The sequence below is a fragment of the Phaethon aethereus genome (genome assembly GCF_964289735.1).
Source record: "Phaethon aethereus genome assembly, chromosome: 14".
In the NCBI taxonomy this organism is placed as follows: Eukaryota; Metazoa; Chordata; class Aves; order Phaethontiformes; family Phaethontidae; genus Phaethon; species Phaethon aethereus.
The window spans coordinates 4,904,428-4,931,373 of NC_138590.1; the positions used below are offsets into that span (position 1 = coordinate 4,904,428).

General features: G+C 41.5%; 1 protein-coding gene across 1 annotated transcript in view; it reads right to left on the reverse strand.

The window, feature by feature from the left end:
- Positions 1–26,946, reverse strand: part of WWC1 (WW and C2 domain containing 1) — a gene marked incomplete at both ends in the record, with an annotated part of 71,917 nt that overhangs the window by 17,820 nt on the left and 27,151 nt on the right. The window contains 9 exons of the mRNA XM_082006330.1: positions 2,090–2,179; positions 3,667–3,909; positions 8,947–9,020; positions 10,081–10,227; positions 10,791–10,920; positions 11,839–11,918; positions 12,850–12,926; positions 14,317–14,520; positions 20,423–20,532. Of these exons, the coding sequence (XP_081862456.1) occupies positions 2,090–2,179; positions 3,667–3,909; positions 8,947–9,020; positions 10,081–10,227; positions 10,791–10,920; positions 11,839–11,918; positions 12,850–12,926; positions 14,317–14,520; positions 20,423–20,532 (1,155 nt within the window). The remainder of the gene's footprint in view (positions 1–2,089; positions 2,180–3,666; positions 3,910–8,946; positions 9,021–10,080; positions 10,228–10,790; positions 10,921–11,838; positions 11,919–12,849; positions 12,927–14,316; positions 14,521–20,422; positions 20,533–26,946) is intronic.

Below are 26,946 nucleotides of genomic sequence, written 5' to 3' on the forward strand. Positions count from 1 at the left end.
CCTCCAACATCTGTCTGGAAAAAAAAATAAATCTATAGTTCCTGTTAATCTCCAAAGCAGACCACAAAAACCAACAAGGCCCATGCAAGAAGATGAAGTTACTGCAATCAACTCTGTCCGTATGAAAATTGTCTTCCATTTGCCTCAATCTGCCAAAAGGCAGTATCACAGCTACCTGGAGCTGGCCCTCAGAGATCACAACAGCCAGCAGTTACCAGAAAACTGGCAGGATTTACCTACACGAAAGACTGCTACATGGAATCCAGGGCCAGGAGAACAAGGCAAGGAGTTGGGGCTGGGCTGTGAAATCAGTTCACACAAATTTATGCCTAGGGATCTAGTTTCAGAACATAACTGACAGCACAATTAATTTTAAGCAGGTGCTGAATAAAAGCCTGTTCAGATGAGAAAGCCCAGGCACCACAGCACACTGTTTTCTGCTCAGAAGACCCAACAAATTCTGCAGTACATACACCTACGACAACATATACCATCCCTAGAAATTCCATTTAAACCAACACTCCTGCTCCAGACATTAAATACCTTGCTCGTTACTGACTGTTTAAAGATCCTTAACCCTCACTTCAGGTATGGATTAGCTAGTGAAAAATTTCTGCATATGTATAAATGGCTTAAGTTGCCCCGCTGAAAAACAGTGAGGATGTTAATAAGCCTAATAAACCCTTATTTATTATTTATAGGGTAAAAGCTAGAAGCTACATTTGTACAATTATGCCCATGACCTTATGTGAAAAAGGCAAGTATGCAGAATTTTGTATAATTCTGGAACAAAATGTCTTCTGCATTTGTATAACAGATGTGCGCTGCATCGTGTTTGTTCAAAAAAGCTTTTGGGTGAAGCATAACTGAAATATGATAAATGTTTTTGCATTTTGGCAATACATATAGATCTGGCACGGACTAATAACATTTAGAGCTTTTCAGTGTATTTCACTATCAAAAGGGAGGGGTTTTTAATTAATCTTTTCCCTGTCAACAAACTGGGCTCAACTTCATTTTGTGCGTACTTTTGAATGCCAGACATTTTGCATTACAGGGTTAATAAACGCTTATCTTATGAAGGAGCATGCCAAGAACACTGGGCACATAGTTAGGAAGAAATTAGTTTCACATGCTTCTTGGTCACCTCAAAAGATTCCTAATCAGCTAGATGAAATGAAAATATGATGCATTTCCACTGCATAAGAGCATCACAGATAGCTATTCTCCATGGTGGCTTATTTACATGTCAGTCTTGCACTATGATTTCTTTCCAGTCTTTTCGGTGTCATCTTCACAAAATGAAACAGAATCCAAGTGGAGCAGAAGCTACAAACAGAGTAAATTCAGTACACACTTACAGGAAAAACCTCAACTAAACAGAAACCCCACCAAACTCTCTTCCTAATCAAAGAGATAAAAACATAGTTTTAGCTAATGACGATTTGGCCTTACTGCCTGCAGTCATGCATTTGTCTGGAAACAGTAATCCTGTGCTCTTCCAGAACTACAGCCTGAACGACCAGACCTCATTACAACTGTAGAAACATTTCTGTATACCATATGAACCACAACAGATTCAGGGATATCTCAATACATTGTCTACATTGCAAGCAACAGCCCATTTGAAATTAATTTCGAGAAATATTATCATAACACTCATACATTAACATGTCATTGCTTTGCTAAGATTCACTTGCTGTGTGAGTGTTAAGCTGTCTTTAACATACATATTAATATAATACTTCAGTAATGCAAACATTAGTAAAAAAAAATCTCAGATATCCTTAGTCACCTAAATATTGCATGTCCAAAAGAGAAGGGATTGCAGAAACTCCTCCTGTTGTCAGACAGAGGAACCACCACAAGGTTATTTATCCCATTTTAAAGCATCCATCTAAACCGAGTGGGACGTATAATCCTTGAGGCTTCTCTTTCTCTTTCCATTGACTACACAGGAGTCTTAGGGTACGACTCTAACTGAAAGGCCTTTTAGACCTCTCAGCTGGGAGATGAAATAGCTAGCAGAGAAAGGCAGTTACCGCATATGCCTTTAAAGCACCTACAATTTATGTAGAAGGTTACATACCTTTTCAGCTGAGTGTGCAACATTGCAACTAATCGTGTTGTTTCTTCCAGTTCTCGGACTAGGTGATTTCTTTTGCTATTCAACTTCAGTCTAAGAGAAGATAGAAGAAAAAGGTAAGCTAAAGCAGCACTTAAAATGCTTAAATCTTTAAAATGAGGAGTATAGGAAAATTCTATTTTTTCTATTAAATCCTACAAAAATTAATACGAATACACAGTATAACGTGAGACAGAATTTGGTCAAGATGCATAGGTGTTTACCAACTTCCAGTACTCTTAAAATGTGGAACTCAATCCTGCAAACATTGACAAGAGGGAAAATAATTACAGCTAGTGCTATAAAAGGTAATGTTTCTAGGATCAGGCCTCAAAAAAAGTCTGGCAGATTTTGCTTGCTATGCACTATTACATTCTTATACTTACTGTGCTAATAAAGGTGTAAATGCTTTCATTTGCTTTCAGTAAGGCCCACGGATGACTAAGGTTTACATGATTTAGATCTCGTTACGGCTTTACATGGATTATGGACACCAGCAACATCGCAGTTTTATTTCACACCTGAATTGACTTGAGACAAACATTAGCACTTGGGTGCTCACTGTTTAACTTAACAGGCCTCTGGACAAGAAATCCTTCTCCAGGAACATGCTATTTCTTTGGCACACGAGAATAGGACCATATTCCTAAAAATCACAAATTAAAGTGTTCATCTTATGGCAAGACCAGAAACATTTATCGAACCACAGATGTATCAGGCTGACAAAAGTCCTGCAGCTGAAACATCTGAGCTGCCTACGTTTTTTCCACCATGATAAAACAAAGACTATGTAGTAGAAAATTGGTGTAGCACGGACACTGAGCATGTAGAAGAAATGCAAATATAAAGCCACAGAGAGAGTGAATGCAACATGCCTATTCCATATATATTCAAGAGACTGCAGCTAAAAGTAACATTGCCATAGCCACCCACATTAATACATCCAGTTTGTAAAGTGCTTGTATGCAATGCCCAGTGCACTATTCATCCTCACAATGCAGTCCCATGAGATCTCCCCCTGCAACGCAAGTAAAATTAGGGAGGATAGTTGGCGTGTTTTTTTAGCTAGTTCAGATTCACAGGGTATTCCATGCAACTCCCACAGCCCCGTCAAATACCAGTTCCTACAGGAATCATATACAAGGATGCTCAGAACAAACAACAAATTTTAAAAATTTAAAATTCCATCTGTTGACATTTACCAAGGTTCAGACTGCACAGCAACTGTACAAGCTGCTGCGAGGAGCTGGCTGCATACAGAAACATTATAGTATGCTAACATTATACCAGGCTATTTTGAGCATTTCTTTCGTTCTCATACAGGATACATTTGTAGGAACAACAACCTTTCCCCACTTTGGGAGTAAGGCTTGCAGGAGGTTTCTTTTGGGAGATGATTTCAGAAACCTTATGAAGTAGAAACGGTGTCCTGGAAGTCTGAAGGCACACTGCTACCAGCATTCAGCCAGGGGATGTTGCTGCTTGTTCCCCATTACCTCTTGTCCAACAAAGCAAGCTCTGTCCTACGCCCAGGAACCTACCGCTCAGTTAGAGCTTTGCTCTGAGTGTCTCTAGCAGCCTGAAGGTCCTCCTCGAGGCGCCTTCTCTCCGTCTCCAGTCTCTCCACCTCTCCTCGAGTACATTTTCTGGGGCTAATAAATCGCATTTCTTTTAAGAGCTCCTCTTTCTCATTAATTAATATTAGACGATCCCGCTCGGAGTCCAGAACACCAGGCCAGGCCTCGCTGTCAAGCTTAGCCAGTTGTATTTTCAGGTTTGCTATTCTGCAGGAAAGAAAAAGCAAGAAAAAAAAGCAACAGCAAAAAACCCCACAGTTATTCCATGAGGAGTGTCTGAGCTACTGCTTCTCACACACAGAAGTGCAGCACAACCAACCACATCTTCCATTGCCCTAAAGAAGGCTCTCGGCTCAGGGGCAGCTACCCTCACCCTCCTGTCCTCCTTACCAGGCCACTGTCAAGTGATGGCACTGCCAGGAGGCTGACATGCAGAATAGGACTTTAACTCAGGTTTGCTATGTCTCTAGCTAACCTGCAGTGTCCATCAGTCAGGGAATAGCATAACAGAAATTCTGGGTCTTGAAAAAAGCTGTCAGATATACTATAGGGTGTTAGTCGTATGCATGCTGATACCGGAAGTATCCAACTGTTGACTCAACAATAAGCATTCTGGACACATTAAAAGAACTACGCTAGTTCTGGTGCAACATGCACCTGAGGATGTGAAGAGTCGAAGAGGCGATACGATCCTACCTAAATCCAGAGCCACTTATTTGCATGAAATTTGAAGTCTATTTTCATTAGAGGTATCATTCCAGATTTCAGTTTAAAGTTTGTATCACTAATCCTTCAGCACCATACCACACTATCTCAAGCAGGAAGATGACTACTCAAAGCAACAGCAATACAGATCTAGAATTTAGCAAGAGCTTTGACTGACAGCAGAGGAGAGCACAGCTTGTGGCAGGTAAGGAGGCTGCTCACTCTATCTGCCCATTCCCAAGTAGCTGACCTGCTCAGCTCCACAGATCAACTCTGCAATGCAACATACAGAGGAAAGCAAAAAAACCAGCAGCAGGCAAGGATACAGAACCAGGGGCAGTAATGTCAGTTTTCCCAAAGAAAGCTGTCTCCACTGAGCTCGCTGACCTACAACTCTTCATGACCTGATGGGGTGATCACAGTAGTTTGGTGAGAAACAATAGTACAGCTGAAGTTGAATAAGAGTTACCAAGGACTTGCACTTCTGAACTCCCACAACTAAAAATGATCAAGTGGGGAGCAGGGATTGAGGAGGGTAGAATGGGCTGGAGACATTACAAAAGTTTAGAAGGCAGCAAACAAGGATCTTGCAATATAAGGCAGGATATTTGCAAAAATAATTCACCTGAATGAAGACCAGAGAGCCAAGGCATACATGCCCTTTTATGTGATTAACTCAGGTTAATCTCTCTCTCAGGTTTAGTAAATACATAAGAAACGGAAGTGAACTGCTCCATGTGTAAAATGAGAGCCCGATACTCATCTCCCTTTGAAAAGGGCTTTGTGATCTGGTGACAGAATGACTGGACTTAAATTAGGCACAACAGATAGTTGCAGATACTAATCTGGATTCATCTCTTCCTAGAACTCGGTTTATGCTACAGAAGAGCATAGGATGGTGCACACTTCCTCCAGCAAACCAGCACACATGCAGGCACAGAGCAAGCTGAATGCCAACTAGCAAAATCAAAGTGTGTGGAGTAAGTAATAAGATGCAAATCTGGGCAGCAGCAGCTACACGACTGCTGAATGGCCTTGAAGAATAAAGCTTTGTCTTCCAAGCTCCAGAGGCCAAGAGGAACTCGAGCCCTGAGAGAGCCTGTGAAGGATTAGGCTCACACAGACTGACCTGCCTCCTCCATCACAGGAGATGGACTAGAGATCACCTTTCTGAAGAGAAGCCTCACTTTCTGTAAACCCATTTCCCACAGCAGGTTGCTTACTCTAATTAATGTTCCATAATTGATAGATATTCATCTCAACTATTTTTAGGTCTTCTTAGGAGCCGTTTTGTTTTTGAGTGCCTGATTAAGTGCAACACTGTGCTCCAATGAAGAATTAACAGTGGCATTAATTCATAATCCAAGAATTCCTCTGTGCATTTTGAAGGGATATGAGTTTAAGAGGATTGGTTGGCATTAATCTGATCACTTTTGGCACACATTTGCATGGATATGGCTTTTTCACTGGAATTTGTTCTCTATGCGTTTCCGAGTCTAACAGCTTTGTTAAAGTAACCTCAAGTTTCACCCTTTGTAAATGGATCATTCTTTTTCCCCTTCTCAGTTAAAAGGAGGTTTATGTATTCTATTTTTCCAATATAACAGCATCATTACAAGAGCAATGCTTTGCAGACTGTCTGGCATTTGGCTGAAAACCCCAGCCCTTCAGCATTCACTGACCGAGTCTGAACTGTATCCTTGCCACGCCATGCTAGGTGTGCATTGCAAAGAAACCAGCAATACTGGGCTGAGGTCACACAGTCGTTCTGGATGGCCACTAGCTTGCAAGAGTGAACAAAATACAGAACAGTAAGTTTTATCTGTTTTCTTCTTACCTGGCAAAGGTAGTTAGATGATTTATTCATTGACATATCAAGTGTCTTTTTTTTTTTTTTTTTTTTTTTTACTGGGGAAAGCTGGTACCTATCTGTGATATAGGCATAACATGTAAAATTTTTAGTCTCTTTGGAGATCATTCAGAGCACGTGCACCTCCACAGAAGCGCACATTAAGATGTGCGTCCAGAACCAGTAATTAACGATCAGCCTCTGCTCTTCAGATACAAACACCAAACCCAAGTGGGAGGTGTGGTCTAAAAAATGACCACTCAAATACTCACTATTGTTGCAAAGCTTTTAAATGTGACATTGAAATATTCCATCTTAGGAGATTATAAAATATACTTTTAAAAGCCCAGAGTTACTACCAGTCACACAAAACCCAAGCTAAAAGTTTAACTGTTGAAGGAACTAGAACAGTGCACAGAGTGCAAGTGCTACACAACTGAGTTGCTACGTATCTGAAATTGTACCACATAACTTAGTTGCATCTCTGATTACATTTATGCTGCGGTACCTATCTCCTTGTAGAGATGTAGCACTGACATCTCTTTTGACATGATAGGCATTATCAGCTTCCAAACCAATCATGCTAAAGGTTTGCCACTGCGGTTGCCCTTTGTTCTTTTTTGCGGGTTTAACATTATCTGCTGTAGGGCTCTTGTCTCACAGAGTCATGAAAGAACAGGACTTAGTGCTCAGTAAGGGAACAGGCAGAAATGTACCCTAACAGTTCTGGCACGGTGAAGTTCAGCAGACATTCACCTACATCTGTGCCTTCAGCCTGATCCACTACAATACTATAAACAGTGTCTGCTACAGTCCACTTTCAAAATCATCAGCCCTTTGTAAATCTAGTAGTTCTAGCCTAATTAATATGGGATCATCTTGATTTCAAGGCCTTAAGTTTTACCTTTCCAGATAACGTAGAGCTAAGAAGACAGATGTATTGCCATCATTTGTCTCCCTTCATAGTATGTGCATGGGCAAAGCACTTGCTCTTCTATTCTGTTTTTGGAACATTTTAATATTGTGCTGTGGCGACAGGAAACACTTCTAACAACACAAGGAGGAATTTTCACAGGAGCAGGTTCCTTTGAGTCACATAGTATTGTTCCAGCTTAAAATCAGTTAAGGTATTTGTTTCTGCAGCTCCTACTAAAGACTATGCCAAAACCACAGTGCTCTGATAGCTGGAGATCTTTTCATTTTAGCATCAGTTATTCATGCTGATTCAGATCCATCTTTCCTCATGGTAACATTTTTTTAAACTCAGAGAAAATCTATAGATAATTTAAGACAGACATGAGGTAGCAAACCTTATTTAACTGCAAGATAGTGTTGTATGCCCTTCATCATTACTTCAAATGAACTATTGTGCTGCCTTTATAAAGTTCTTTCTCTTTTTAAAGAGCCTGTTAAGTATCTTCTCAGGTTTGCCATTATTCACTTGCCCCTACTTGGAAAAGATACAGGCTAAAGTAAGAGTGCTCCACTTCAATGAGAAGATGTGAAGTCAGTGTGAACTAAATTGCAATCTTGAGCGAAGCTTAAAAGTAAAAAGCAGCTTAGTTACTGCATCTGGGGAGTTAATAATATTAATGTTGTTTTTAAAAGTCACAGAAAGATTTTAATGTCAAGGTAGACGTTCATCTTGGATTAGCAAAATAGACAGTTCTGATAAAATTGCTCCACCTAGGAAGAAAAGTATAAGCTTATGTCAAAAGCAGCTGGGCGCATACAGTCTTTGACAACTGCCACAGATACAGATCAAATTTTATGCCACTGAGAAGCATGGCCTATTGACCATGCTGATAAACTAAAATGAGAACATTACGAGTAACCTCAGCCTTAAAGCTCTTATCTCTAACCAGAGACTGGACAAAAATCCTTCTCTTTGCATATATCCCAAGTAGACACGGTACCATGCACCCGAAGTTTGTTTTTCTGGAATTGTGAAGTCCCTTCAGAGCAATTAAAATTGAAATCACCACCACCGATGGTTGTATCGCTGAAGGAGGACTAGCCCAGCCAAAGACTAAATACTGCTTGATAGTTTTTTGTTTAACTAGACTATTTATCCATAAAAATATAGGTACTTTCTAAACAGTTGAGTTAGCTATTATCTGTTAAAAAAGTAAAGCTCAAAAACCTTTGCCTAAATTAGCCTGCTAGGTAGATATGAATTTTTTAGACCTATTCTTCATTCATCTCAGATCAGAGGGCAAGAGTGAAAATCTATACTCCTACAGATAAGCAGACAAGCTCTGAAATTGTAGTCACTGACCATATTTTGATATGTTAGGTGTTAACCCCATATATGTTTCTTCTTATCTGACTTAAAGCCATGCAAACATTCCTCTCATTTTAAATAAGGTAAGGAGATGCCTTGCAGTACAGTCTCCTTATTAGGAATGAGGAAGCATTGGCAACAGGCAGCAAAACCACTTTTGTCCCCACAGGTGTGGCCAGACTGAATTCTTCACGTATTAGTCACTCATTAGTAATTTCTAGGATGGTTATTTATTTCTTGAATGATAACGTTGGCCCAGAAAGCCTATTGCCTCACTGGCTCAAAAATTACCATGCTTATGTAGCAGTAACCATGTGTTTCAATCCGAGTGGCACCTTTTCTAGTGAAATGTATCTTCAGAATAAGCTGTGTGACAGCCAAAAGGTACAACAGTCCAAAGAATTACCTTCTCTTTGCTTCTTCATATTGAAGGCGTAATCTCACCTTCTCAGCCAACTGGTTATTGCTGCTGTTAATAAACTGAGACACAAAATAGAGAATCAGCAATTTAGTAACCACTTTTTGATATCCCCTATTGAGATCGATGATGTTACAAGTTACACTTGCTCTTGTAAAACTCATTTACTAGTTAAACCAATCACAGAATGGGAAAATACTGCCTTTGATTAAATTTTTCATGATTGCGTCAAATACTTAAACACCCACAAGATTCAGAGGCTCTTTTTGGCCTAGCTTATCAGAAAAAGATGATCTACCACATCTACCTCTGGCTTCCATTTTCACACACACACAAATAGCTTTGTAATCTTTCTTCTTAAATGCCATTTGCAATCTTTAAGCACTGCACTACATTTTGTTTTGGATGACATCTTACTTTGGTTGTAAAGTCTTAAAGACAAGGGACACCCCGTCATGCTCAAATCTGCAGGTCTTTAGTCACGTGTGTGGCCCTGACTGTAAGTGGCTGCACGCTTAAGTGCAGGTTAACAGGAGAGGCTTCTGTGCTGTCGTGTGAGACGTATCATGTACCCACAGCACTGACCGAGTCCTTCCTGAGGCTGGCACCAACCTGACAGTTATGATCTTGTTGCACAAGTGGGACTGAAGGTTTATGAGTACGACACGTATTTGACTGCATCAAAATATCTGCACATATGCTATCATTCTCACTCATAACACTCGCATTAAAAGCCAAACACATTCTTAAGGGAAGAGTCCTCATTAAAGCTTAGCCCATACGTAGCTGCTGAATATTTCTTGTCTAGTAGCGTATCACTGCTATGAAGAGCTAAGGGAATAGTTGTATCACAAGCAGCTACACCTACAGGCAAAATAAAACTTCCCTCCCTTTTATTCCCACCTGGATTGTTCCAATAGAGACAGTGTGGGGAAACAGCAGGTTGCCTTTAGAGATACATTAACATTGCACACAAAAATGAAGGTCACACTGAAGTTTAAAGCAGGAGGATGTATCACTTCATAGACACTTGCCCATGCTTGGAAACTCGTACTAAGGCAGTACTACATATAGTTCAGAGGAACGTCTCCACATGCAATGGGTTTGTCACGCATTACTCACATTTCCCGAAACATCAGTCTGGGAGCTGACATCCAGGTACTGCCGGGGCAACAACGGGCTGGAGCTTTCCACGGACATGCTGCTGGCCCACAGGTCTGACTGGGATCCTCTGTCATTCACAAAGCTGTCTTTTAACCTGGCTAAGCTCTAAAACCATAAAAGTCATGAGGTGAGCTCACTTCCACTCAAAACACCTCAGCAGCTACACAGCTTTAGCCTAAACTACATGATTAAGATCTGAGCATGTTTACTGTCTGCACTCAGACCCCACAAACATGAGGTCAGGCATGGCTGGACTGCACCTCCCACCGCACGAAGCAGCCCACAGGCATTAGCACACCATCTTGCCCAGACAGACAGGCTCTCTGCTGGAGATGGCAGACCAAGTGGGCCACAGTGTTTTCATGGCTTCTCCAGATCTGCTCTTCGACAGCAGTACAGTCACACTGCTTCATTCTTGACCAATAGCCCTGAGACAAACACTCATCTCTAAGCAAGTGCTTACTACTGTTAGTTGCTACAGTTTGTACTTCTTATTCTTTGATCTGAAGAACAAAAAGGCTGCAGTCCAACCACAATACAGAGCTAATTTATGTTAATAAAAATCTCAGTTACATATCTGAAATACAAAATATTTAAATTACTTCTCAGAAATTCAACCTGATTGTAATGCTGACACAAAATACTGTAAAGTCATCCTGTTTCAATACCTGAATGAGGTCTTGTTTTTCCTTCTCCCCCGATGTGATGGCCTTCCTGAGAGCTTTCATTTCACTTAAAATGGCTTGTGCCTCATCAAGTTTGTAGCCACCTCGAGTATCAGACATTTTCATGTCAATTCTGCATGGAAATTAAAAAAAAAAAACAAACCCAGTAAGCTAACACTTTATAAAGTCCAGATAATTTCATCGCCCTAGATGTATGCATCTTGACATAAATTTGTAAGAAAAACACACTCTGAAGTATAACAAAGACAATAGAAGGAACAAAGAACCCCACTCATCCCCACCTAAATTACTCCACTGAGAAGCACATTAAGCTTCGGAACTCTGATTTTAGCCATATCATCGCTTTGACTCTTTAGGGAGGAAAAAGATGCAGACGAAACCCCCAAAATGGTATGTTTGGGCAGATTGCTGCTAGCTAACTTGTTTCTAACCCACAGAGGATCAACGTAGCCATCTATGAGAATTACCTTATTTTGAGTCATGATTTCAAAAACGAGGCACAGACCTCACATGCACAGATGTATTTGCTTGCGCAATCTAATTACCAGCTGCCTCATCCTTCCCTCTTCTCAAAGAAATTCTACCACAGTTGACATTTATAATAAATAAGATATTAACCAGTGACATTACTTAAAACATGCCAGTTGTCTATTCATACACAGGTAAGTACCTGAAACATTTCCTCCCCTTCCACTCCACCCCAAATTTTTCCTCAGAGACAATAGCCTGTACTGTGTCATCTGTATTGAGCAGTATGGCGTAAAACAGAATAGCATTTAACTGGCAAGATCCTGGTTCAAAATCTTTTTGCCATGAAGTCAGTTCTGATGTGCTCTATAACGCACAGGCACTGATCTGAGAGAACTACCCCCATGGCTGTGTACTGCTTTCAGTTGCATATGCCTAAAGATATCAGCAGCAACATACTTCAGCTTACGTTATTTAGGCAGCTATTTATAAATGTAGAGGGGGATGCGTTACAAGCCAGAGACGTTCTACACTGAAAAGAAGATCTGGTGAACAAACTTACTTCTTCAGTGTTTGAAATCCATGCTCTTTGTACTGGAGCTCTTGCTTCATGTGAGCTACTTCTCTCTTGAGTTTATTAACCTGTAGCAAGGTGTCACATTTTTAGAATGATACCTTATGTGAATATTTAGGTACAGCACTACCCATTCAATTCAAAACTTCTTCAGCGTAGACAGTACTCTAGACAAAGTTTCCAGATAATCAGTTCATCTCAACAGCCACTAGCAGCCCTGACTGAATCCTCATCAGGACATTATCAGCAGCTAGGGATTTACCCCGTACCCCGATATTACACCACTTAATAAGGGGCTCAAGGGAAGTTCCAAGCTCACAAGCAGAAAAGCTGAAAAAATTCGAGAGACAGAGGAATGAAACAGATGTCGGTTTTACTCAGAAGCGTTTAAAACGTTCCCAGTCATTAAAGAAAACGTTAAGCATCAGGACAGGAGTTGCACTGCAGTGATAGAAGCCATCCTCCAAGATAACAAACTAAAAGGCTCCACTGCATCAGTAACACAGCAGGATGATAATACATATTATAAATCCACTGACCCTACAGCTTGCTGTTTTATATTCCTCCACAGAGGCTAGACTGACCTACTTTACTTTAGTCCTTTCTTCTTCCCAAACTGAGCTCTGCATGAGAGTGCACGCCGCCGCTGCTAACAACCCACACTAAGCCCAGGACAAAACAGCTGCCAGTCTCTGGAGAGAACTCACAGCTCTCCAGTGCTGCGGCACACCGAGGAGCCAGCATGCAGCAAAATACCCCACAGCATATCTGTACAGCAGTATGTACTGCCAGCTTCCAAGGAAGTCTAAGGGAAAAAAAAAGTGTTTCAAACTCTTAAGACGGAAATGTTTGAGAATTCTGATAAATTATCTCCTAGATTAAGAACAGCAACATTAGCGCTCTCAACTGCTTTGGCATCTTCTTTTAAGTCTTTGCCAGGAGGTTTGGAAATATCTGAAGATTACTCCTGGCAAGCAAAGGTCCGTTCGTACTACTTACCCTGGATTTTGTAGTAGCAATCTCTGCTTTGAGGATCTCCGGGTCATACTTGGAACTTGATGATGAGCCAGAGAGCACTAGAACAAATACAACACCCAGTTTAACAGCTCTACCTTCCTCTACTCTTCTACCAGCCCCACCACAAATGAAGACCTCCCATCACTCCTGCATACCCAAATCTTCACAGATTGCCCGTGTAGGCCTTCTACCCATTTTCCCTTTCTCAAAGGCAGGGAAAGGCAATACCGCAGTCAAGTACTGCACAAAAAGTATATACTTAAGAGGCCAGAGTGTGTCCTGCATCTCCAAAGTCTTGATTTGTCCCAAGTTAACACACTTAACTCAGACTCTCAAACACATTCACTCCGTTCAATAGCGTGGCTTCCTGCATTTCCAAAGGCATGTAACAGAACTGATGGGACAGACACTGCATACAGGTTTATTTTTTTTAAAGACTTTCTCATTGAGTAAATATGAAAACACTGAATGTTTAGAAACAAATAGAAGCAAAGAATGAGAAGAAACTGAAAAATGTGATGCAAGCCTTTTCACAGCCTTGAGGATGCAACCAATCATACAACGTGTCACACTAGATTAAATCAATGTCCCATTAAGAGCAGAATTCTCTTCTTGGCAGCTGTTAAAACCCTTCTGCTTCAGAAGGTACAGAAGCTCCCCAATGTGCAATGTTGCTAGAGGTAGCTGTAGGCAATGGAGATATCTTGATCCTTACAGCTATCAGTTTATGCCCTATAAAACATGGGAAAGCATTTCTAGTTCTTTCTGTTAGGCTGTGTTTTTAAAGATAGATCACATCACGCCAACATAATTCACGTTCACAGCATTCTTAGTGTACTGCTCTGGTATACCAGTGCTTAGGCGGAGTACTCTTATGAAAAGACCAAAAACTGTACTTCAGAGATGATGGACATCTCTGAATGTCAAAGAAGAATCCTTCAGTTGACAGAAAACTACTTAAATACTTTTTAACCTCAGGCACAGGATTAGCCAGTGGACTTCACCACCATAAGACATAACTAACTCAGCAAGAGTGAAGCGTTAAACTCCAAAAGGGCCTGGGAATGTTATCCAAGACGAGCCTTATTACCTTGTTTCTATACTTTGGACCAGGGAATCAAGGAAAATACCATACAACTTTTTTTTTTTTTTTTTCACATCAAGTCAGCCATCACTTTTTTTTTCCCCCCACATTTGTTGAAGCCCATGCTGAAAATCTACACACTGACTTCAGTGGCTGAGCCAACCGCAATAGTGCTTCATAACAATTATCCTTTGCCAAATAGGTGCTAGGCAGCTATTGCTTTTGAGACAAACTGAGCAAACGTGGAGAGTGACACGGCATAACACATCCCAGTGCTGTATCAGAGGACCAGCTTCAAGCATTTTACTGTCCTAGTGGGTTCATGACTGAGAAAGTCACTGGATAAGAATTCACTAACTACTCACAGCTGGTCTGAGAGCCCAGTTTGTGCTCCCAAACATCATGCAGCTGCCGATATTCTTGCTGGGCCAATTCAAGCCTCTGCTGTTTCACTTGGTAGATCTCCTTCTGTGCAGCAATTGCCTCCTGGGCCAGGACAAGATAGTCTTTCAGCATGTGCTCCTGCTCCCGCCGCCATTGCACACGAGGGTCTTCTATCTGTGTAGTTTCTTGGAGAGAAAACAGGAAGAGGCAAAAATCAATGGAAAGCAGGTTTGTATTGCTGCCTGGAGACGCTCCACCATTTATGGCATTATTTTAAAATACGCCCTTGCCCCATCCCCTAATAAAAAAGTGGCATAAGGACATTTTCCTTTTTTCTTAGGAGGTGACCACTGACCCACAATGAACTCCGATGAGCTCTGCCACGCTGAATCACTGTATAGAACAATTCATGATGAAATCATCGTACAACTCTCCAACTCCCCTGCTGCTGAACCTATCTCAGTTCTGCCTCTTAAAACATCCACACAAGCATATGCACACACAAGCACTGAGATACTGACATTGATTTTTAGACTCATCTTTATTGCAACTGCTTTATAACATTACTAATAAAATACCTCTACTATTTCACTGCTAAAAAAAAATCTTTCAAAAAACATCATTGCCACATGACTGCATTATACTGTATTTGACAACATGAAAGCAATTACAACTCTGCCCATCCTCTTTGGCTGCCAAGTGGCTTTTATTAAAAAGGGGAAAGAAAACCTTCTCACTCAGATTCCATAGGTAAATAAAAATAAAGACTCATTAAATCACAGAAAGTATTCATGAAAGCATCTCAAATGACATTATATAAACAGCATCTCAGAAGGAGAGTAAACATTTCCTTCACTGAAAGCAGGCACAGCAGTAAATCACTGCAGAATACAGAAGGCGGAGTTTAAGAAAAACATTTTTTGGTAACATAGGCAACACAGTCATGAACAGCTACACCATTTCCATCTCCGTTACCCCAACACAACCAACACATTGCTTTTCAGGTTTCTAATCATGAAAAAGGCATAAGGTCATAGACATGCAGTTAGTCCTAATACTAATTAGGCAAATTTATTGTCAGCATTTGTCTCAGTTTTGTGAAGAAGTGTCCAAAATATTTTTCATTTCTCTTTCAAGGCTATTATATGCTCCTGCTTGGAACAGGTTCCAACATTCAGTTGACGAAGTGCTCTAAACTGTCTAAACACCATCCTTGAATAAGGATGCCTAGTAACCACATAATGAATAATTAATAAAAAGAAGCTGCTTGAAACTATCAGTAGGAATCTAATCTGCATATCTTAAGAGCCTCTTTAAATATTTAGCAAAAGCTGCCACGGTGGAAGGTATGAGCAGCTCTTAAGCGAGTCAGGCATAAAGCTAACACCGCAATACACAGGATGTAGGGAAGAAAACAGTTTGACAATAATCCTAGGAGCAGAACTAGAAATAAAGGATTTTACCCAAGGGATGGATACTCAACCATTTTCACAAGCTGTCCACGATCATGCTGAGGAGAAAATTAACAGGATACTCCAGCAATAACGTGTTTTAACAGCATCTTAAGACCCGAAAGAACACACGGCATTTCAAGTTACACAGCAAAACTTAGAGAAGCTGCAAAAGATCATTAAAGAACTCCCAAACTTTTAAGACACTGACAGTATAGTTTGTAGAAGCATTTCAACAAAAAGTCCTTTACAGGTCCTGCTAGAAGCAGCAACATTTCAGCTGATGATTACATTAAAGCTAAGCCTGGACCTGAGAAACTGCCCCAAGATAACCTGATGAAAAAGCAGCTACTTGTGCCAACTCTAAGTGTTGGTGCCCTCCCAGACAGCACTATGATCTCTCTTAGAGGGGGCAAAAAAACAGTCAGGGAGACACAGCAGCATATCAACTGTAAGAGTCTGAAAATCCCACGCTTCCATCTCTATTCTTGCCCCCAAATCCCATTTTGCAGATAACCATTACCCACACCCGGGAAGAGTAACTCCTTTTACTCCAGAGTTGTACCAGAAGGGGAAAGTCTGCTGGGAGTTACCCAGAGATGCCCTCATATTCCCAGGCACGCAGCTTCCCCAGACCCGACTGCATGGACAAGCACCGGCAACCATGACTCAGGACTCCTGATTTCAAGCTTAATGAGTACGCTGGCAACATACCCACGAGTCTTGAAACCTAATTCAGGACACTGGATCATTAAGTCTACCTGTACCTATGGCTTCTTCATTATTTCCAGTTTTCCCTTAATCCAGCAGCCCATTCTTCCTATAATCGCAAGAAGGGCAGTAGAAGCTGCTGGAGGGAAATCCCTCCGTTCTAAGCAACGAGGAAGACGACTATAAAGATCTACATCATCCTGAACACCTCTGTTAGGTGGTGAAACTGCTCCAAAACACACTTGCCACCTGACAAAGTGAATGCTTGGCAGCCAGCTGATGGAGAGGATGGGCAATGCACTTATGTCCTGAAACTGCTTTGTTACCGTTTTTCTAATTATTCACCTCAACCTTTTCAGTAATCACAGCACAAACTGTATCCTCTTGATTGCAGCTTTGAGCTCTGATTTTCAAACCTGTAATAACAACTATGAAAATGTTGGCCAAGAGCTGTCGATCTGCTCCACCTACTGAGAAATACTAAATGCATTCAAAAGTCAGATGAAAGGACTCCAGAAATTTCTATTACAAATAGCTACAGATAGTTGTAGCTATTACATCATTTGTTGTCTTGTGAATTTTTAATTTAATGTTGAGCTTGTCATAAATAAATCTCATCATTTCACGTTTGAAGAATGTAATCTTACTATGCTTGCATCAGCATCCAGCAAGAAAATCATTGTTTCTTTGTGCAAATCAAATTCCAAAGAAGTTCTCCCAGAGAGACACTCAGGGCTATGCATTAATACTGTATTAGGAATATTCCGGGTCCTGAATTCAATTTAATTGTATTTATTTTGCCTCAGAGAGAAGGTTAGAAGTGTTCTCCATCTCACTTTTTTTAATGGCTCCTGGCTTTAGATTTAATTTAGTTCTGTCCTTGGGCTTGTTTCTGATAATTAGTCTCAAATACTTCAACTGTGCAGCAAGAACCAACATGCTTCCATCCCCTTCACACCCTCTGATGACGGTTCCTTCCTGCACAGGGAATCTGCAAGAGACCTTGGAGAGAAAGGAGGTTTTGGACACTCTCCAGAGGATACTTCAATGTAAACCACAAAGATGAGCCTCTTGATTAGCTGAAGGCAAGAGGATAGGGCTTGCTTTATCATGATTTGGATTGGAGCTGGCTTAAGAAATAGGGTCACGATTTTGTTTCTCTTCTTTTTAGACTTTTAATTGAAATTCTAGGTCAAGTCCTGTAGCCTCTGGCATCCCACAGAAGTGAAACTTTTTAAGAGCAACTGTTATTAAGGAGGTGTCAGCATGGTTTGAAGCCTTCTCTGCATGCCCTTGAAGCCTGAGGTGCTTTTGAGTGGCACGGACCAGGGGTAACTGCCCCAGACCACACAGGGCTGTGACCTGCAACCAGATCTTTGTGCACTCAGCCTGTGGCCAACTCAGATCATGTCTGGTATGTCCACCTATATGCTGCAGTTTCTGCTAGCTGAAACACCCAGGAGGTCTGACAAGCTTCCATGTCCCACAGCAGGCTTCAAATCAAGGTTGTTTTCCTGTACCTCAGCTGTGTCCCCCAGGACCACAGCTAGCCATCCTTGTTTAGGCAAATGCCAGCGGAGTAAGTGAATACCCCAGTTTTGGCTAGGATAGGCCACAGTGACAGCAAGCACTCAGCTTCTTCCAGTGTGGATAAGAGAGGAAGACAAATGAAAAGATAAAAAAAGTATATCTCAAAAGTAAAGAGAAAGTGCAGAGGGGACAAGGAAAAGACTTTTGGAAACTTCCTCTCATTTTACTTGGGTCAAGTTTTTCCTGTGGTCAGAGGTGACCCTGATGTTCACTTCAGAAGGTGAGCTGAACACTATTTCTTCTGGGGACAATGCCAGCTCCTGCAGCACCTGCAGAGGCTTACATCTACTGCAACAGTCCATGTCACAACCTGATGAACCAGAGGAGGGAACTGGTCCGAGGGAAAAACCACCAAGCCTCACAGATGTTTTACTGGGAATATACAGGGAACAAACAGCTTCCCAAAAAGCATTGTACAGGTTAACCTGAATTGGCACGAACCTCTTAATCCAACTCTGCTGTCTAACACAGCAAAGCCCTTCGGAGTCACTGGAAGGTGACATGCCCCTGTCTCTGGGCTGCTCTTGGCCTGGAGCACCCCAGTAGGCACATCCCAGCACCTGATACATCAAACCTCCAACCACCAGAGAAGGGAAGAGAAGTCCAACCGTGTTTGACTCCTCTGTAGACCTTGCCCAGGCTCTCTGCTTCTCGGCGGCACACAGTCGTGAAAACATTAAGTCATTCAGAAGGAGGTAAAGGGAAGTCTTAACAAGACTTCTAAACTCAGCTGTTATTCCTTTTGTAAGTGTGGTCAGCACAGGAATAACCCAGACCAAAGTGAGACTGGAAAAAGCATTAAGATTCACACTGTCTCATCGTTAGCAATCTCATTGTTAGCTCTCCGGAGTGCTTTCTCGTGGAAGTGAAATGGACACAAGGCATGGTCTTACAGACCTATAGGAGACTCCAATTTGTGTCTTGCAATTTAGCACCTTCTCAAGCAAAGTTTGTCCAGTCCTCTCCCCTGCAGTTCTCCTTTGTGTGATCCTGTAGACTTGTCTACCCTTTCTTCCCCACTATCCTTTCCTGTAGGAGGAAAAATCAACATCCCCTGCCTCACAAAAATAATTAGGATAAAGCCATTTAAAGATATGTAAGTGCTGTGATACTGAGATGACATAAGCTCTAAATAAAAATATTTGTGTCACCTTCACATCTGGAGACATTTGATCTTTGTATTGCAGAGGGCAGTTAGTGCTTTTTGAGAACAAGCTTTTTTCATTCTGTATTTTTAATATCCAGTTGCTAAAAACTGGAAGGTACAGTCTCAGACCAGGTGAAAGTGTAGCTTTTCTGAAAAAGGGAAGGGTGTGAAGATAGCCAAGGAAAAAAACCCACCAAAACAGACTTCCACATTTTTATTTAAAAAAGATTTTTGTAACTTGCTGAAAAAAATTGCTGGAATTCTCCGTTTAAGTTTAAGTGCTAGAAACAGATTTAAGAAAAAAAACAACAACCCACAACCAAAACCCCAACTTCAAGGCACTTTTGTCTTTTAAAAAGTTTTTCTCTTTGCATGAGTTAGAAGAACCCCCAAAAGGGCCTGGGCATGGTTCTGCTGTGAACTTCTGGATTGCAATTGGAGCTGTTCTGTAAAGAGAACCAAAGTCACTGATTTATTTTGTTCATTACTTTTTTCACGGGATTTGTTCTAGCACAACCCAATACACATTTCCTAACAACGGTTGTAATGATATATCAAGTTCTGTATTTTCTTATAATTCAAATGGGCTTATAAAGCTTAACACTTCTGGTCTATCAAGGAATCTAACAAAGACAATGAGCAGTGGCTTAGTTTGACCATACAGAATAAAAATGCCACTAGCCTGAACTTAACTCTTTTCCAACTTGTACACCTCTCAGGATACCCTAAGCCTACTTGAGAGTTTCGTCTCCAGTCAAGACAGTGAGAACTCCTACAGCAAATGGAACTGATGCAGTCACTCAATTTGCCCCTGCCATGGGAATCAACACAAGACCTTTGCACTGTTTCCGATGGTCTTGCACAAGGACAAATTCCAGGCTAAGAATAAACTCCAGATCTTTGCTACCTAGTCAGACTCCTCAGTAAGCCAAATCTCACAGATGTGTGTCCACAGTATTAGCCTGAACATGACTGCTGATTTGAAGACCGCAAACCAAAAGGTCTCAAATTCCTGCTTTAGAGAGGGAAGTAATTTGCATGATGGAGAAGGACAGGATTTGATTTCACAAGCTGCAGATCTCAGCTACTCTAAAACACACTGTTAGCAATTTTGTGGTTTTGTGTTCAGTATATTTAACACAGGCACAAAACAATCGCTCTGCAAAAATATAGTAACATGTCACTTACTGGTGTTGTGGTCTATGTAATAAACTCCAACCTGAGGGTCATAAGCTTCTTCCCATCCTAATGGCAATTCATCACTAATGCAGTCTGCAAAGGTTAGTGGTTTAGTATACCTGAAACGCAAAATAATATTTAGAATGAATAAGAGAACACTCCCACATGTCTGTTCCAAACAACTGACCAGAAAACAAGTACCACAAGGGCTTCAGTACAGAAAACAAAGTTGAAAACTATTTTAAAGCTTTTGTTCTTATCAAATAATACTCCACAAACTCTTCCCTTTCTTCATCTGAAGTTCCAGCAAGATGAATTCATTCTGACAGAGCTCCTGAGCTTTGCCTGGCTCTGCCAGTACTCGCACAACAAAGGAACGTTAAGAACTTTGCCAGAAACAATGCTCGTCTCTCAAATGAAAGAACAAGACTGTGTGCAGGCAAGTCCTGTATCAAAAATATGTAGAGGAGAAGCAGCAAGATGAGAACTGCAATTTGCATAGCATGAATAATTAAGAGTGCACAATCAATAGCAAGTGCTGAGGACTGTGGGACCACTTGTCATGCAACTCCACTCATTTGCATTGCAGTATGTTCTGTTTCATTAATGACAAACTAGATTAGTTTCTCAGTATCACAAAAATGTGTAACCCACTCCATCCAAACGAGGAAGTATTTCCGCAATACTGCTCTGATGAGTTTTTCTATTAGAAACCACATCGAGCACCAGTCGGAAGGATTGTATGGCTAAAAACAAAGCTTAGAGTACCCACTTGTTGAGTGACCCCACAGATTTTAGTCACCAAAACCGTGCTCCTTTCCTCCCTTGGACTCTGAGCGGATGAAGTGCAGCTTGCACCAACAAAACTACTGACCAAACGTATCACTGCAGGGAGGCACAACCCAGGAACAACTAAGCTTGCAGGTATCTCACACATCCAGCTGCCAAAAGCACAGTATGCCACAGGCCCAGAGATCATCACACAACCCCAACGCACCGCACGTGGCGTATCTAGAAGGAGGGCCATGACTTCATGTTGGGGCCCGTGAGTCTGACTTACCAGAAGAGCCCTTTGGGCAGAAAGCACAGGACACACCACAAAACACCACAGCCCCTCTCTAGCAGTTACACCACACATACCAAGAGCAACTGGGCCAAAAAGCAGCCATGGAGCTGTACCGAGCTCTGCCACACACAAGTGGCATGCCACAGGAAGGCAAGGCCGTCATGAGAGCAAGTTTCCAACCCACTGTCAGAGACTGAACAGATTGGCACAAAGTCGTTCATATCCAAAGGTAATTCAGCAGGGCTGGCAGTTAGGTAAAGAGTTTTATTAAGTTTTGAGCACACTTGAGCATACTTCATCCGGAGGCACTGAGCAACAAGCTGGTAGCCCCATATTAATATCTTACAGTCATTCACCAGTGTGAAGGGGAATTTTAGGGAAAAGCCTCTGACCATAAGAGGTTCAACATAAAATCAACTTTTAATGACTAACATAATTCCCCCCCGCCCCAACATGACCTGGAAGTCTGGTACATGGTAAGTAAAAGGTGGGAACATTTCTGTAAAAGCTACATAAGCCATTAAGATCTCTACTTGCCTGCTGTTGCATTCCACTTTCAACACATGGCCTTTGCCATCTGAAGCAGTGCTTGAATAACCATTTTCTCAGAAAGTCTTAATTTAAAGCTCTGTAGTACAAAAAAGAACGCAGAGCTTCACAATATAGAACTGTGAAACTTTATCAGTAAAGTTTCACTGAAAGGTTTATTTTTACTGTTCTTAATCTAGACTGTGTACCAAGAGCATGTTTGGATAGAAAATAGAGATTACCTAAAAATCAAATAGAATCTCAATACTTCTGATTGCTATCCCTTTTCCCATGCTTTTCCTTGTGGATCAAGCTCAGGCCGAGTACCCAGTATGTGCTGCTCTGAGCTGATCAACTCGAAGACGCCCAAGGGCAAAAATGCAGAGCAAGGTCAGGTACAAGCAACTCTCTGGAGATAACACAGATGAAAGCGCTGCTGCAAACGTGTCAGCAATTTTAACTTAAACACTATGGTTAGCACTTTCACCTCTCTGAAAATGGCATCTGCTTTTATTTAGTGTTAGCGGTTCAGGTGGAAGCAGAACAGGTAGAGAGGACGGAAGGAGCAGTGTTGAACGCTGAGCTATGGAGGACCTGCTCCCATCCCTCAGAGGGGCACAGATGGGCTGGGATGACGCGACAGGCAACGGGGGCTGCCCCAGCACCCCCGCCATGCCCACCGCAGGGCACGGTCACCAGCTGGGCTCCGCGGGCACAGCGTGGTGCTGCAGACCACTGCCTGCGGTCCAGGTAAGCACACGCTGCAGCCCATCCCAGGGCACGGCCCACCGGGCGCCTCGCTGTTCTCCTCACACGCATAGAGGTGCTCCTGAGGGTGCCTCCTCCTGCAAGTCCACCAAAAGAAATGCAGAAAAGCCTCAGTGTCTTCAGGATGGTTGCACGTTTGCAAAAACCAGAACAAAAGACAACCATAAGAACTAGGCGCCGCTTATTTTCTTGCGACTTGAGAATCAAGCTGATTTTTAAAAGCTGCCTAAGGGCTGGTCTCAACTTCACACACCTCAGGAAAACAAGCATGATGATACTTCAGGGTAACTGCTGAGGACTTGTGTTGTTGTAATTTGATTGCCCCGATAAGCATGACATTGTTCTTCCATAGCTTCCATTGTTCTTCCATAAAAAAAAATTCAGTAAAACTTTTTCACCTATAGTCCATGATAAGGCTTAGATTTAATGCTTATTAGATGTTACCTGGAACAATGGAAAGGAGGAAAAGTTAGTATTTGTTTGTAAAAATTTATTTAAAGTCAGCAGGGATAGAGCAGGCCATCTAGGCCAGACAAAGTCCAAGTGGTCTTTTCCAGCACATCATTTCATTAGTAACACTCAAAATATTGTTGTGAATTGGTTTTATGATTGCTGTTTTTCTACTTCTGTAGAAAGCTTTGTAAGAAGAGGTATAATTTCATCCTGGGTTTGCAGGCTCTAACCTTGCACACCAGCTTCCACGCAGCCCTGTGGATTGATTAAATCAGAGACCATGCATTTCCCATGTCCCAGCTACAGTGCTCAACACTTTTGGCAAGTGATCCAGGCAAACATCCCTCAACATGGAGCAGTAATTAAACCCATACTTAAAAGTATATTAGGTGAGGGTGTGCTGCAGGTATAAAACATACCTCAGTAGCTTAATTTTTATTACACGCTGAGCAGAGTGTTCTGCAGCAGAATTCTACTCAAGAATCACATCTGAGATTAAAATCACCTTTTTTTTTTTTTTTTTGGAGACAGCACTGAGTTGCACTATTAGCCCCAGGACTTGGAACTATTTTCATCTGGGAATGGCACTGTAGTACCAACTTCGGTGCTCCAAAATTTAATACCAAACTCATAAAGCTTCTGCTCAGCTTTTGCCCAGTCCTATTATGCTAGAAGCAGCTGAATTCCTTCTAGATGTGCTCAGGAACTGTCAGACTCGATAGGAAGCCAGGACCAAGCAACTGAAGGATGCCTATTCCTATTTTCCAGAAGCACAATGCATGAACTATATCCAGACAGTTCTTTCAGTTGGACTTTTGGAAAAAGGGGAGAAAAAGAAAGGCAGGATCAGTCTGCTATAGCAATGGCACAAGCCAACTGGAAACTTGCCAGTTACTAGGGCTCAGAAACAGACAATAATTTCACTTTCAGATTCATGTTCTCAGCATATCTCACAAGAAGCACCCACCACCAAGCACAGAGTAGTGCTGTCCTTCCTGGCTGACCACAAGCTTGCAACTATCCCATTCGTAGGAAGGAGTAAGTATTCATTAAAAGAGAAATCTGTCATTCAACTAGCACACAGAAGAGTAATTAGTTTTAGAATTAAGAGAGTAATTCCATTTATTACAGCCAACATATGTCATATAGCTATTTCCCCAAATAACTGCAGCTTCATAACCAAATTACTTACTCTTCTGAACTCCTTTACCTTGCTGCTGTGGGAAAAACTGGCACAAATCAAAGCAGCCATGCTACAATTACAGATAAAAAGACACGCAGTATGTTGTGGAGCCAGACTATGAATAAAGCATAAAAAGAAAAAGGAGATTATTTCCTTGTTTTAAGATACGATTTTATGAAGACTGAAATAAACCAATTTTCCAGAAGGGTCCAAAATCAAGCATCTGCCTAAGCACATTCACAATGTAGCATGGCAATTGAACAAGCAAAAGGTAAAGTTTCTTTCTCACAGCAAGACATGATTCAGTTAGTGTATTATTTCTGCATAAAACAGGACTGTTTCTGAATTTGGGCAGTTAAAGCTAGGGTACATCTGCAGAACTGTTTCTTTTGAAACATCTCCTGTGCAATTCACAAAGCTTCCTAGCAGCCTTGGAAAAAATCTCATCAACTCAGTCAAACCATGTTATCATATTAAATAGGTCCTCTCTGAAGCTAGACGCAAAGCAGCAGTCTAGAAAACCAGACCCCTTTCACCCACTGTGCTTATAACTAAAGACAGAAACCTACAAAGTGATTTACGCATTCCTTACCCTCCTCCGGTAGGAAAACTTCCAGATACATTCACCTAGCTTTCAAAAGAAAGCAAAGCACCCAAAAAATGCACCAGAAAATCCTGGCTTTGACTTCTGATCTCCAGTCACAAAGAGGCAACCAAGGGGGAATATATAAAAACTGTAGGTATAGCATTTTTTGTTAAATCCAAGCTGGTCTAGTTAAAAGAGATGACACTTTGAGACACATGAGTTTGTCTGCATCTTCTAGCCATGCTCACTTTGCTCTTAACGCTCTTTAGAATATCAGTATAGACCAGAACTACTCCTGAAGTGCTTCATCTGATTCTGTAAGATGGAGGCTAAACTTGGTGTGGAGTTCCTACAAGAGAAACCAGCCTAAGCTACAGAAGATATTTGTAAATCATAGCCTAACTCTGGTTCTCTAGCTCACCAAGAGGTAACCCACATGTTCATCTCCTGTCAACTCACCTGTATCATGTTCCTCCTACCTGTGACTGCCCTGCCCCCATTAGCTAAGTTTTAATCAGGGTCATTTTTAGAAACATTTAGTATTTTGAAAAAGACCCATCAACATAGATTCATCAATTTCCATCATATTTTCAATACACTATTTTTTCATGTGATTTCATTCAAGAAATTCAAATTTACTTGAGCAAGTGCAACTGCTTATTAGGACACCTGGGAACCAGGTACTCTCAGCGGCCACCACACACAGCAAGTCAAGGACACCATTTCAGAAACTAATCCTGATAACAGAGGTAAAAGATAACAGCATCACCCAACTTCCTAACCTGAGGAGTATCTCACAGTCTTCAGGCAGAGGCAAGACGAAGGGAAAGCCATTGCCCACCCATCGGCCAGTGAACGTACCAAGACACTTCCTTCTGCCTTTGTGAAACATTTGCCCCCAATGGCTCAAGTATTTGTACAACAAATGATGTTCAAATCCTGCTCCCACGGTAGGAAATAGAAAGTTAGTTTCTAAGCTCTAGTTTATAAGCCACATCATTTTTAAACGAGAAGGGTTTCTATACTTCTTATTTTTGATCTATCACCCTCAGCTTCTTTCACAGATAAAACCGGAAGCCAATGTTATCATGTGCAAATACTATTAAATGGAAACTCGCTCATCTCAGATTCAAAAAGCCTTTCTATAGTCTTTAACTACACTGTTGTCAATCAAAAACCTCATTACACAGGAAACTGAAGGCAAATAATCCTCGAGTAACAAGTTTTTGATTGACAGAAGGTTTGTTAAACATGGCTGTAAGATCACAGAGGTTCCCGACAGGAGCAGGGGATGGGTGAACTGTGCCGCTTACAAATCTGGTAACAGAAATCAATTCTGAGCTTCTTAAAACAAGAAATGTTGTTATTTTTGTCATTATTGGATTTCAGTGCCAATTAGTGGCCTACAGCAATCTAGCAAACCCACACACAGCTTTTTTGTTAGGCTCGTGGCTGGGAGTACATATGCGCCTGTACGTGTATGTGCAGAGAGCAAATAGTGCGCTTGGGTCACCGAGACGTTAAGCATTTATAAACCAACAGTTGATTGCCAAGTTTCTACACTGTACGTAAAACCACTTAATCCCTACGTTTGCAGGGTCCCTCAAACCTCCGTGATACAGTAAAGCCATTTGAGCAGTAGACCCTTATTTTAATCAGTTCCATACAGATCACATGGCCTTACATGAAATCCTTCATGACTATATAGGTGAAACTACAGACCGGGGGATTTCCTACAGTTTACTGTACCGATAGCAGCGGCTCACTGCATAAGGAACAAAGGCAGCACCTGGATCACTCCGGACCTTCACATCAGCTCCTCTCACAGCTACAGCATTAGCCACCAAAACCTAAGAGCTCCGTTCATTTGTCCCCTTCCCTCCTGCACTCACAGGTACACAGCGAGAGTATGAGGCATACGGGTTTCACGGGCAAGAAGTCAAGCAAGA